General features: G+C 40.0%; 1 protein-coding gene across 7 annotated transcripts in view; it reads right to left on the bottom strand.

The window, feature by feature from the left end:
* Positions 1-3,690: 3,690 nt before the first annotated feature.
* mef2d (myocyte enhancer factor 2d) overlaps positions 3,691-14,317 on the bottom strand; it is a 103,408-nt gene continuing 92,781 nt past the window's right edge. For 4 of the 7 annotated variants that reach the window (XM_063488455.1, XM_063488458.1, XM_063488457.1 and 1 more), the window contains one exon: positions 3,692-9,301. In XM_063488455.1, the coding sequence (XP_063344525.1) occupies positions 8,866-9,301 (436 nt within the window). In that variant the 3' untranslated portion in view covers positions 3,692-8,865. Of the gene's footprint in view, positions 9,302-14,317 lie in introns of all 7 variants that reach the window. The other 3 variants (XM_063488453.1, XM_063488454.1, XM_063488459.1) reach the window with 2 other exon arrangements.

The raw sequence follows: 14,317 nt of genomic DNA, 5'->3' as shown, positions 1-14,317 counted from the left end.
ATTTTCTTCACCTTGTTCCTCTAAAACAAATATTCCATATGCATCTCAACCCTGCTCTGTCCTGCCTAAACAGAAGCATCTATCTCTGTGTGGACAAGGCTTAAAGACTCTTGAGCACTATCATATCCTACCTATCAAACCATCAGGCTCCAGGCAGCGTTAAAATAGAACAGAAGTTGCACCGCGCTGTGCAATCTGCTGATGACAGCTGCAAGTTGCTTTAATAATCTAGGATGAGTGAGACTGCAGGAATGACACAGGAATAAAAGCTCTAATCCTCCACGAGAACAATATTAGCAAAAGTTGTGACCTGTAGTTCTGAGTTCATATTCAGCTGGTTGAATAGTAGTAGAAGCTATTGTAGTCTTCACAAAATGACAGATTCAAATGTCCATTCACTTTTTAATAAAATTATATTAAATGCTTCAGAAACCATTTAATTTGATCTCATCTGATATTATACATATATACAAGAATTATACAGTCCTACAAATTACATCCATATCTCCATATTCATTTCATGTTTCTATGAGTTGATTATTAAATATTATAATGTTTTATGTCCAGTTCAGCGTTAGGTGTATGAGGCGTAGGCAGAGGAGAGGTGGTTCAGTTCCTCTATTGATATAGCTTTGTGTGTTTCTGCCAGATGTCCACACAGTAACTCAGTTAGTGCGCAGAAATGAAGTTAGACATTAGCTGCCCGACAGTCCACCCCCATAAACACAGAGGAAAGAGGAAAGAGGAAGAAGCTGAGTCATAATTCTTTCACTTCTCATTTTCTGATCAACCTCAAATTACACTCTGAACACAAAATTTAAAAATCACATGTATAGTTTTTTTTACTATACATATTCAAATCACACAGTGAACAGTAATCTCTAGAAAGACATGATTACAGTCAGAAAATGGCTGCCTTCATGACTCAGCAGTAGGAAGTGGGGTGGTATGTCTCGCAGACAATGCCTGGACTGTCCAATTTGACTTTTGACTGATCTGTCTGAGGGCGTGTGTGGTTATTATTAGCAGCCTCTTGAGCCAGGAGAATATGAGTCTATCTGAGACATGCGCCTGATCATTGCTGTGGACAAGCCAGCTGAACGTGCCAGATGACAGCCTGCGGTCAGTTCAAGCAGTCCTGAGTTGGGTTGGTTGAGCAATTGTGTGGGTATCCCCTTTTTGTCTCACATACCCAACCAACTATTTAAATGTCTTTTTGTCCTGAAGCCCATTCGTAAGAAAAAAGGAACGCTACGACTAATTACAGACATCACTACTCTACCCCCTGACAGAAAAAGCAGGCTGTGATCTTCCTCTTTATCACTTTAGTGCTTGATAGTGTACCCCGAGATATTACCAGGATTGTTGGGCTGTACTGTACGTTCATATAAAGAAAAATTTTAAAAAACATATTTAAAAAGAGAGAGCAAAATATCCATATTGAGGTTTATAAAATACATATTTACTTGGTTTGTACAAGCCTGGTACTATATATGAGCAATATTAAATACTGGCATATTTTCTTTAACACTTTGCTTGGTACAAATTTTTGATGATGTCATGTTAATGTGAACTAAAATCACCTTGTTGAATCTATGCCACAAATAATTAAAGGAATTCTAAAAGCAAAAGAGAATCCATCCCATTACTAGCAATGTGTACCTCATAAAGTGTCCAGGGAATGTAGCGATCTGTTGTGCAGACCTGTGCATACTGCATTTCTTCAAAGTGTACAACACTCAGGCTTTTCGAGTGAGGAACTACAGGTTTTGGCACTTCTGCGACTGCGTCATGTTTTATCCCTCAGGTTTATTTCTTGAAAATAAAATACTCAGAAAAAAGATCATGTTGGCATGTTTTCATATTGAAATCATTTGAATTCATGGGCACATTGTGATCTACAGTTACATAGCTACATGCAAATGCTCCTGAAAGTAGCTGTGTAAGATGCTGCTATTCATGGAAGGTAGCTCCACATATTTGACCTGGCAGATTTTTATGCCAGATGCCTTTCCTGATACAACCCCCAAGGGAATTGGATCTCCTCTTGAGACTGAAGCAGGTGTGTTTTTGTTAGGCGAATGTGTAAATCCATACAGTATGGCGCCACCAAGTAGCATTATTGCTTTCCAGAAACAGATGTTAACACAAATTGTTAACTGTGGGGTATATAAGTGCAAAGTAACAGCTGACTATGGATAATATAGACATGTGTAGAAACATTTATTTAGCTGTATTGTTAATTTCTGGCATTTGTTTCAAATATAATTTTATACGCTCATTACATCTTCAAGATGTACTTCCAATCGCACCTTTGCAAATCACTCTGCTGCACTCTCACTTTGTAGGCTTGTTGGTTGCGAAATAAAAATAGACTTTAACACACTGGCAGGTAGAATGAGCTTGGGAGGGTGTGCGTCTAATTATTTCTCTTGTGTTTCTGAAGCTCATTAAAGTTGTCATACATTGTTTTTTCTGTAATTGCCAAATAATTATCCTTTGATACCACATACTGTAAAGCTTTGTTTACCCATCATCACAAAGCAATTATCTTTGATTTTGAGACATATGTTGAGACGAAGGAATAATTGCTTGTTATATTAAGATAATTGGACAAATTGTTTTCTTGCGATTTAACTCCAGGAAATCAGCATGTTGTTTTAGAAAGTCAAGTAAGTTCAAATGTACTAAAATATTTTTAAAACCCTCTTTAGAAGTAGTTTGCATCCACTAGGCAGACTGCTTCTTATATTTAATGGTTAAAAAAGAAGCCTCTTCAGCTCAGTGTTTGGTGTATTGTGCCACTTTTCTTGGAAACAGATGACTTCACTTTAAACACTAGACTGGAATCAACAGGGAGTAGGAAACCACCCTGCCAAATTGTTCTTAAGCACAATTCATCCATCTTCTTCCGCTTATCTAATTCAGGATTATGGCTGAGCTAGGGCCTGTCCCAGCTGTCATAGGGCAAGAGGTGGGGTACAGCTCGGACAGATCACCAATCTATCACAGGGTTAACACAGAGAGACAGTCAACCATTGATGCTCTCATTCACACCTACAGCCTATTTAAAATCACTAATTAACTTAACATGGATGTCTTTGGACTCTGGGAGGAAGACAGAGTAACCCGAGAGAAGCCATGCAGATCTGGGGAGAACATGCACAGGAAGGTCCCAGCTGGCTGGTGTATTTGAACTCAGCAGATTCTTGCAGTGAGGCAACCACTGTGTAAGTTCAGTTTTCTATTCATGTATATATGCGATTAGTCTCAGATGGCTCAATATGAATAAAAGAAACTTTCTGAAACATTTAGCTTTACCTGTCCTTTATCATTGGGTTCAAATGTGGAAAAAACCCACAAAAGCTGTGAATATTTTTCCTTTGAGGAGCAGTCACACATCACATTTTATTGCTCTGCACTTAGTGACAGTTACAGTACTGTGCAAAACTCTCAGGCCACTCCTCATTTCTGTATATTTAGCTTCCCAGGACTCAAACTTTCTTGTATTTTTTCTACTGTAAGTCCATAAGTATTTTGAGAATGACACACACTCTGTATACTGTCACAGTGGTTTTAAAATGAGCACTTAAGATGTGTCTGAAACGCAGACTTGTAGCTTTAATTTAACAGGTTTTAACAAAACGAATGCATTAACTGTTTAGGTATTACAGCCATTGTTATGCAGACATCTACACTTAATCAGTCACTGATAACAAAGACGTTTCATCCAAGTGTTAAAATCACTCCATATATTTAAAATCATATTGGTCTGTCCTATTACTTTTAAGCCTCTGAAAACTGGAGACAAACACCAATACCAAACACTCTGGTGCCCTCTAGTGGTGGCAACACCATGATGCGTCCAGATCAAATCAGACGAAAAAAAAAAGGAGTCCAAATAAGTTACACAAACTCAATCTTTTTTCTGTAGGTCAACTTGTCTATTTAATATATAAAATACGGTAAAACATACGCAAAAAGGGGAGGGTAAGAGGGGACCAATGGATACTTTGGTACAATAACAAACACTTTTTTTTGTAAAAGCAGTATAGAATTTGTAATAACATATCAGTGCATACTTTATTTATGAAAATATACACAAATTGTATATCATTCTCCAAAAACAAAAACAAAATTATCTTTACAACAAAAAAGCAGACTAGCCGAACACAATATATTAGCTATAATTTATTTAAACTTTTTTTTCTTTGATTTCACTTTTTTTTTTTTTTTTTAAATGTAATCCTGTGTGATGTGTTTTTGTGTCAATATTACATTTTATTTCCTATAACATGATTCACACTTCTGTTGTTTTGAAACGCCCATGCATTGACATAATTGTGTCTGGTCAGAAATAAGTTAGACGTGTCACGCTGCCCCACCCCCTTTAGACTCAGAGGTTTGTACATTGGACTCAAAGTTTTGCAGCATTGAAGCGATTTGTCGACTCAATCAGCGATTCCATCCACAGCCACACGTGGAAACTAATATCACTACTCGTGTGTTGCTTGTTACATGTCATAAAAATCATGCAACATTAGTAACACCCTTGTTGCAGAAGAAAGAAAAATCCCAAAAAATGAAAACAAAAATATATTTATAGAATATTCTTATATAATAAAATAAAATTCCAAAGAAAACAAGAGGTCTAACCTACACAAAAAAACAACAACAAAAAAAACAAAAACAACAACAAAAAAAGAAAATGCAGAACTCTATATCATCATGACAGCTACTATCAGTGTGGCTGTGGTAATGATGATAATAATAATAACAATAATATCAATTGTCAGAGAACAATTAAAAACAGACTGTCACCAGCACAAATTAACACTGGAAAGTGAGTGAGACTTCTAAACGTCATTGTACAGGAGCATATATCTCTTTTTCAGGGGCGGATGCAAGTTCTTAGAACGGCTTCTCAGCACGATTGTCTGTTGTGTGATTACAGCGACCCCTAGTGTTGTTCTAAAGAACATGTTAGGGCTTCACGAGGGCTCTCACCTGCCTGCTCACAAACAATCTCATTTCTTGGACGAAACATATAAACTTGCAGACTTTTTTTGTTTCTTTTTTTTTCTTTTTTTTGTTCGAAGCTCAGGGCACAACAGTCTTAACAGTCAAAGTGTTTACACTCTGGGGATTTATGTTAACTCTGCCAAGCACTCAGAAAAGCAATATTGACACTCAGACTTGTCACAGAGGATGAATGTGTGTGTGTGTTTGTGTGTGTGTGTGTGCATGCATGTGTGTGAGTGAGTGACAGACGGAGAAAAAAGAAATGAGAAATCACTGATGAACTGAAGGGCGGATGATGGCAGTAGTGTGTGAGATGAAGCTGCAAGTCGAATAGAGTTGGGAGGGGGGTTGGTGGTGGTTGTGTTTCTCATGGAAATGACCCCAAAATAATTTGACTCGTCATTTCAGCGCTGACACCCGCTATCTGGACGGAGTAAACAGAAGAGGAGTGTGTAATGAAATGTGTGCGTGTGTTTGTATGTCTGGGTGTGAGATTAAGCTTCCAGAGAGGAGGGGAAAAAAAAACAACCAAGTGAGTGACAGGGGTGAGAGAGAGGTGACGAGGGCCTGCCCATGAGAAGGATGTGGTGGCTGGATGCGGTAAAACCTAAAGTCGACAAGTCTGCGTTGGATTTGGGAGGTAGTCATTAAAAGATCAAGAGTCATTCTGAAACCTCCGGCTTAGCGACGAACGACACCCAAATGCCAGTGCTTTTAACAAGCAAATGGACGGAGGCTGAGAGTGCTTTTAGGAAAAATAAATACATGAATTTGCACTTTTGACCACCACGTTTAAAAAGAAAAAAAAAAACCCTAAATCAACCGTTGCCACCTTTATAGAGTAGAAAAATTACATCCTTCACTTCTCTTTTCCTTCATAGTCTTCTTAAACTCTCCATAATATAAAACTGCAGCCAACCAGTGACAGGCAAAGGAGAGATCCTTTAAATATAGAAACATGGCTTTTAATTGGAGGAAAAGGTAAACCTCTAAAAGGAGAAGAAAAAAAAAGAGGGATCAGGGAAATCCTTGGCTTGCTTAATTATAAACTATCTATATGTATGTATTCTAGAGTTTGACTGATATGGTGGTAGTGGATAATAATCTTTTGCATCAAGTTGCACAAAATACCCAATATCTGGCAGTCGCTGCACGAGGAAAAATTCCAGTAAAAGTTTAATTTAGCTAAATGATACAATAGGAATTGTATTTTTTTTTACTAATCTTTAGTTTTTAGCAGGTTTCAAATAAATGCTTCCATAAAAGATTCGTTTGAAAGATGAAACTACATCAGCAATGACTTTGAAAGATTTACAATTAGTAACTAAATTTGACGTAGACAGTGCTACACAGCTATAAGTAAAATTTCTGTTCCAATTTTTATACAGCATAACTCTTTTGTTTGAATAAGAAATTGTAAACAACTCCTTAAATTGGACTTATCATCCTTTTCCTTGCTTTCTATCCAACGTATGCAGCTCATACTAAACATATCCAATCCTTTCAGCCCTAAATGTTCGATTTTTGTTTTCTACTCTTGGTTCTTTACAAAGCCAGTTGCAGCAGTCATTTGAGACACACAGCACTGGTCATGGCCACCTACCTGCTATTCCAAGTCTTTTTCTTGTGAGGGGCAGGCAAATAGAAAAGAAAAAGTAGTTGGCTTAAAGGGAGAGGGAAGGCTGCTTTCACACAGTTGATAAACTGAGGGCCTGCAAAAAAGATATACAAGGATTTATTTGAACTGTGAGTCATGCAAAGCTACCCTGATAAACTTTAAGTTTGAAAATCTGGAGCTGGAAATGGGAATAACAAGTCTCATTTAAAAAACTGCTTCAATTTATTTACTAATTTATTAACTTAATATATTGAATCTTGCACTTAATGAATTATTAATTTAATTAATTAAATTACTCCAATTAGGCAACCACACTGAGACCCTTACTGTAGCTTGTAAATTACTTAAATTAAACTACATCAAAAGAGAATTTTGAGAAATAAATAAAAATTGCAATATGTTACATGTACCTGCCATTTTTAGGTTGTTATCCAGCCAAATACATCAGTCTAACTCTAGTGTGTGCGCGCTGTGCGTGCGTGTCAGAGGTGGGAGTTAAGGTAAAGTGCCCTCCATCAGCGACAGAGTCCTAATCATTGCTCACTCTAAACAGTCCGAGTCACCACGGCTACGTCTTCCCTTCTTGCCTCTACAACACCCTCTCTGGGCTCGTCCACATATTACACTTTATATACACACATAAATAATAATAATATAAAAGAGACAGATCCACTGAGAATCAATGTTTGTTTGTTTTTTTCCACTTCCTTAAGGGATATCCTGCCGAATATATAGTCTATATATACAATCCCTGTCGTCTGGTGTAGTCTCTTGCCCCAAATGCAGAGCTGCCCTTGCTACCGCCTGAAGCTGTTTAAATATATACTTGAATATGATTTATTTTTTTAACCTTCAAAAGAAAAAAAAAAACCTTATCCCTGTCACACAAAAGCCACAAAGGTTACAGATTGCTTATATACATGGTACCTCACGATTCTCCTCTTTGAACATCAGCTATCTATTCAAAACATGAATTGCTCACAAAAATAATTTCACCTGTGTGCGTTGCAGGTGTGTGTTCAAGGATGAAATTGAAAGTGAAGATTTATCCAAATTCACTTGGTTTAAAAAAAAAAAAAAAAAAGAAAAAAGCAAAAAAGAAAACACAACCAGTTGAGGTAACAAACCCGTATACACACACACGCGCACACACACACACACAAACCAAACACACACCTTGCTCAGCATCTGTAGTTGACACGATGTGGGCGAAACGAGGAGAATCTGCGTCATGTGTCGTTGAGCTGTGGCAGCTCGTCCCTGATTCAAAGAAAAGCAGTCTTTTACCTCGGCAACAAATCACGTTCCTCGTTTTACAGCTGGTCTGCGTGGTTCTGATTAAATAAAGACCCCTGGTGGTCGCCATTCTTGTACAGGACCCAATGCCGGCCATGTTGACAGAGCCGCCGACTTGACTGAGAAGGGAGGCAAGTTATTCTTTTAGTGTCTTCATATTGAAAATGAATCCAAACTCTAAATGTCAACAGTCAAGACAGAGGGACAAAACTCCACGCTTTAAAAAAAAGAAAAAAAAAAAAAAAAAAAAAAAAAAGAGCACAGCTGCTCCTCTTAGAAAACAAACAAAAATCTAGAGTGATAGCAATACAACTGTGGATGGGCGGATGTGTACATCGATGTGGACTCGTTTGGTGGCACCGTTTTAATACAGCGCTGTCATATTTGATCAAAACCTACTGTGGATAACCAGACAATAAAGATATGAAGGTGAGAGATTGCCACCAGCCGTGAATCATGGCAGGGGCATGCTGGGAAGCCAAGTCTGGCTTGTCTGCTTTTCCAGAAACTGTCAAGAAGTCCATGTGGCCAAATTTAATCAGGCCACAGTTCCTAACCACTGTAGCCTGATTACAAACTCATTCACTTCTATTCGAATCCAGCTGAATGATGTGCAGCATGGTCTTTTTTTTGATAAATAATTCCTGGTCTTGTTGGGTTTGGTGTATGTCAGTGAGAATACATTACAGTTCAAACGTGAATGCACATTGCCATACGAGTGAGTGTCCACATGTGCGAGTATGCTAGCATGCTTGTGTTGTGTATGTATCCATGTGAGGTTTACTGTGTAGACAGCAGGTTACTGGGTTGGTGGTGGGTGGATTTTGTCTGTGCGTATGCAATGTGGATATTGGGGCTGCTGGAGCTGGTGGGGCATGTACACAATCCACAAGTACACATCTCCATCCTCCATCTGTCCATCGATCCGTTTATGTGACCCAGGTGTCCAGTCTCATTCTCTTGACGTTGGTCCCATCCTGTTCTTGAGGCTCTGCTGATGAGGGCCGCAGAAGGACCATGGTGGGCTGCTGGGCTCCAGCGCCGACCTGGTGGTGAAAATCCAGACCCCCGCCTCGACCCTGGGTGCCATCGTCTCGGTCGCTGCCTTCATAAGAGCTGCCGTTGCTGCTGAGACTGTCAACAGGTGAGCGGCCTTGGCCTCCCGCTTCAAGACGCAGAGTACCAGGGTAGGCGATGGACACCAGACCTTGTCCCTGGAGTTGACTCTGGCCCACTCCACCTCCAGCCATCCCACTGGTGGAGCTGGGAGTGCTGCGGTCACGGTTTGGTGAGACGGGTTCGGACTTGATATTGACGTTGGGGTTTGTGTTGACTGTCAGCGCGGCACCCTGTACTCCCACTTGCCTGCAGAAATGACGGATAGAAGAAGAAAGAAAAGAACAAGAAGAATTATGTCAGTATGAAATTACACAACTACACGTATTATCCATCAAAAGTACACGAGAGCAGATCTTCATTAGACAAAAGTTTGCAGGGATGGAACACAGAGCTCAGCCAATACTGTAAAAGAATGGTCGCTTTAAAATGAATGGATCAAAGAATTCAGTAAACATATGCTGGACTTGTAAAATGAAAAGCAGGATTTTCAAGCAAAAGGCACCCCGGTAACACTATACACTCGGAACATGAAGGCTTGTGTGGACTTAAGCACATGGAGAACAAAGACACAAAGAACAGATAAGGCTACATTTAAGGGCACATTAAAGCAAATTCAGTAAGCCATGCAGCTGAAACACTCGGATATTAGGTTTGATCCCATAAGTTCTACAGCTGAACATCATACTGGAGCATCAAAAAAGATACTCAAGTGCAAGTAGCTAAACAAGAACAACTGCATTTTGTATTTGCTCTGTTTATATCTTTGTTTGTGATACAACAGCTATTAAAGGGTCTAAAGAACATGTTTCCTAAAATAAATGAAAGAATGACATCACACATTTTGAAGGGTTTAAATATGATAAGAAGTACTACAGAAATCAAATATATTTTAGTTGTTGTTTGCTAAAATTATGTTTATTTTAAAAAATTAAAAAATCTGTTGCAGTGTAAAAATGTAAAAATGTTGGAATTTAAATGTTTTTACACGTCTATTTTAAAGTTATATTTTGTCTTTGCTGTACTTTGTATTTTATTCTTATGGGAAAGTTTTAGGCACACCAAGGAGCAGTGCAAACCAAGACTACACACAACCTCTAAGGCTTTTGGTTCAGGGTACTGGTCTTGTTTTTTTTTTTTTACACTATACAGTTATACTATCCTATCATACTTGATCTGGTAAGGTTGCTTTCCTCCATGCCTGGGCCACTTCCACAGCTCTTTAATGAGCAAATCTCCCTTTGTGCTTGTGGATTTTTATCTCCATCTGTCCATTTTTTCTGCCAGGTGCGCCCCTGATTCCTTCTCAGAAAGCAGCTAACTTTTAGTTTCCCTTGTACTCAAAAGAGCATCTTTTTCACAAGGTCACAAATTACGCATCCTCCACTCTTCTATTCTGTTTGCGTGTGCAAGGTCACTGCCATGTTCGTTTTTAGCTGCATATGCCACAGAGCATCTTTCCCGGCCGATATGGTCCATGCTATGAGAGCGGCATCGGTATTATATTCAAATAGACAACTAAAGCAGCAGCGTGATCTTCCTTCCTTAATGGCTTTTTTTCATGCTGTCCATAATTTTTTTTTAGCATTAAAACCAAAATTTGTCTTGTGCTGTTCGTTTCCCCTGGAACATTTTAACAACAGTATGTCACATTTGATTTGACTTGATTATTATTAGTTTACAAATCTATCAGCAGTTCTCTTAAACCTCCAAGTAGCGCCAACCAAGAGTGTCACATTAGAGTGTAAATTATGCTCTATTGTTATATATGATAAATTGTACTCACTTCGTGTTTTGTAAGTTAAAACGTATTTTCCAGATAAACAGAAAATATTTAGATTTACACGTGAAATGTTCACAGGTTTTCAAATGAACCAATCCACACCTAACTCCTTGACTGCGCTGCCCTAAGATCCTCAGGACAATTATATGCCAAAAAGCTTTCGTCTTTGTCACCGTCTCTGCTTCTACCTGCCAAAACTCTTTGATCAGCCCCACCTCACCCTCCTCCGCTGGCTGGAGGCTGAGTCGAACCTGTCACTGTGGCTGACACCGACTGTTGACGCTGCGCTGTGGCTCGCTCCTTGTAACGCCGTCGACATGATTTTTTGGATTGGGCTCGTTCTATCTTTCCCTCTCCTCCAGCTTGACATGGTGGATCTGAATTTGAAGCTCCCAATTACTGCGTTTCGCCCCTTGGGTGTGTTCTAATATGTCATATCATGAGCCATCTGCACCACTGTATCTCTAATATTCCCTCAATTACTGGCAGACTGAGAGGGGAATTTAAGATAGGACTCCTCCAGGCGATCTGGGTCCGTGGCACTCAAATGTGCTCGCTGTCTTCCTCTGTCTGACACACACTTAAAGTTGTGCACTCTTCCTGCCTTACATAAAAATGCTCCTTCCCTCCCGTACTGTCTCACAAACACACCTACACACACACCTACATACACACACCTACAAACACACACACAAATCCCTCGGTAGGACGATGCTCACGCCGTCTCTCTCGTACCCACTTCATCAAACCTGCGTGTCGTGGCTCGGGACGGTACAGGTAGATGGATGATGGTGCCACAGGGGTGCCGTTGCTATGGCGAGTGAAAACGGCTGAGTCAACAGTCCAGTGACAGTGATGAAGGCGAGAGCGGCAGGCTACCCCCCGAGCACTAACAACACGGTGAGCACAGCCAGAAGCAGACACTTGGTTACAGTGCGGTTTGGTGAGCTGCAGCCATGTTTCCCAAAATGCTCTGCTTTTCTCAGGATGAGAATTGGGGGAAAAAAGACTGTTGACCTGTGCACTATCAATGAAATACTAGTCTATTTGTACTGCTGATTTTTTTAAGGGGTGTTACACATCAAGATCAGTTTCCTAATCACGAGTAGGCCTACTCATCAGCTCAGCAGGAGCTTTTTCAGCACTGAGAAATTAGCCCTGGTGATGTAACAGTGATGCTATCAGTATTACTTTGGCTTAACAGAAACATTTTACAAACTGAAGTACAGAATGAAGGAATAAACAGGTACTGGCGTAGCTGGCCATGACTGTTTCTTGACTATTACTTTTGAGTTCAGCTTTCTAAATGGTGTTCTGCTGAGGATGTCCATTACTGTATCTTAGCTCCTCAGTTAGTAATTGCAAGCAGTTCCTTTGTCAGATTAGTTAGGTTTAGTTGAACCATCTTGGTGGTACATTAAAAACAAAGGAAATATTATCTGCTTGACGCTATGATACTTTTGTTTCTTTCTTACTACTAACCACTGCTGTTTTGGAGTTAAAGTACCAAAAGGTTCCTTTGTGAAGCAGATATTTTGGGAAAGCAGCATGCTGCAGCTGTGTGGCTTAAGTGTAAAGAGTACTATACCAGCAGAGGCCCTCCTCCCTACCAAAGAGCAAGTTGGGCTGAGAAGCCAAGCTGTGGAGGGAGGTGGAAAAAGAGACAAGCAAGTTTTAAAAAGCTAAAACAGCAGGGGAACAGTGGGACGGAGGCCAGTCATGGTCAATCCAGACACGCTTATGACAAAAAACAAAGGGCCTTAACAGCTGCTTCGGTCAGGCTGGGATGTTGTTAGAGGCAGAGTCGTGAAAAGCAAGAAGTGCTTAAGCCTGTGCTGAGAAAATGTGATCACCATCCACATGCAAAGCACTTTTACAGTCACTTTCAGTAAAACTGAAATGGTTGAGTTTCCTAAAATGGGATCAGGCAAATTGGCAATCTGTAGTACAAACTCTCCTTAAAGGAATATACCACTAATTTTCTGTGTAGTTTGCAGAGACCTTTATACTTACAAAGTCATTTTTGAAATTCTATTCTTCTTTAACTTTCTTTTGCCTCTGTGTCAGTTGTGAAATTGTAATAAATTCATACTAATTACTCTGTTTATTAAAGTCTGCTTATTAAAGTTGAGTCCACGTGGTGCCAAAAATCAGCTTGCTGTTGCTAAATAAAGATTTCTGAGCCCCATAAAGTAATTCTGCAATTTAACAATCTAACCTGTGACCATCTTATATAAATGTAATGGATAAATAAACAAATTACCCACATGGCACACACTTAATAGAACTAAAATTGTATTTTTATCGTACAGGTAGAGGGATGTATAATGAATCCCCCGTGGTTTCTAATCTAGGGTTTGAGAAAATACTGATTCCCACCAGGAGGTTTAACTGCTCAGCCTCTGACAGCATGTACGCACCATGCCCTGCCAACAAACAGTGTGTCCTCTTAGCAATTTATCAGAGTGTGCACCGTCTCCAAAAGTTCTTCCTTTTTTTCAGTTTGTGTTTATGAGTTAGGAAACAAGTATAACGAAAAAGAAAAGCTGGGCACAAAAAAAAAAAAGAGTTAGAAACCAATAATTTTTTTTAAGCTCCGTACTGATTGATTAGTAGCTATGTACATAAAAACATCACTTGTGTACTAGCAAACAGCCACCCCTGAAAGTGGGTCTGTTTGTTTCCTGTGAATGTCCCAAACGGAGGCTGTGTCTGCTGATAACACATCGACTCAGTGAGGAAACAAACCATGGCGACGTGTCCTGCAAAACCAGTATGCAGAGACCACTTCTCCATAAACACCCAGACAAGCTGAATGCAACGCTGCGCAGCGAGGGGATTTAGGGGCAGCCGTGACATTAACATTTAGATTAGGAAGTCAGGGCGAAGATGAGAGTCAACAGGTGTACACCAAATTAACTGAGCCTGACCGGGAAAGCAGGAAATAAGCAGAATGACAGAACTAGTGGAATAAGGGATGATTAAAACGAGGGAAATGGAGAGAGTAAGTTGACAGGAATCATTTCCTTGCGAAGCCTGTGGTGAGGGAAAGTGTGGCCGACAGCGAAGGCGAGGCTCGCAGCCAAGATGTCAATCACCATTTGATTGGAGGAGCTTGTTTGCTCGCTGTGAGGCTGCGGTGTGATGAAATCAGAAACAAAGCAGCGCGGTCTGGACTGCAGAAGAGCCCACGTCTGCTCATGCTGTCCTTAGGAAGGCACGATTTTCCGTTTTGCCGAGAGAACAGTTTGGCAAGCTGGGAAAGCATCCCACATTTTCTGTGGTGCTTGCTTGTTTTCAGTGGCAATGATTCTGTTATTCTGATCCCACACACAACACTGTAAATCCGCCTGGTGTCAATTCCATTGTCACACCTGAGGTTGCTGAAACTCTGCCACAGTCAGCATCTGGGCGGCATGATTATGCAGAAAATGGGAGATCCTGCTTATTTAGTAAAATCATGACTATTTTTCGTGTCTTGG

The sequence above is a fragment of the Pelmatolapia mariae genome, linkage group LG10_11 (genome assembly GCF_036321145.2).
Source record: "Pelmatolapia mariae isolate MD_Pm_ZW linkage group LG10_11, Pm_UMD_F_2, whole genome shotgun sequence".
Lineage (NCBI taxonomy): Eukaryota > Metazoa > Chordata > Actinopteri > Cichliformes > Cichlidae > Pelmatolapia > Pelmatolapia mariae.
The sequence above is the reverse complement of the archived record's forward strand: the minus strand, read 5'-3'. Positions and strand labels throughout refer to the sequence as shown.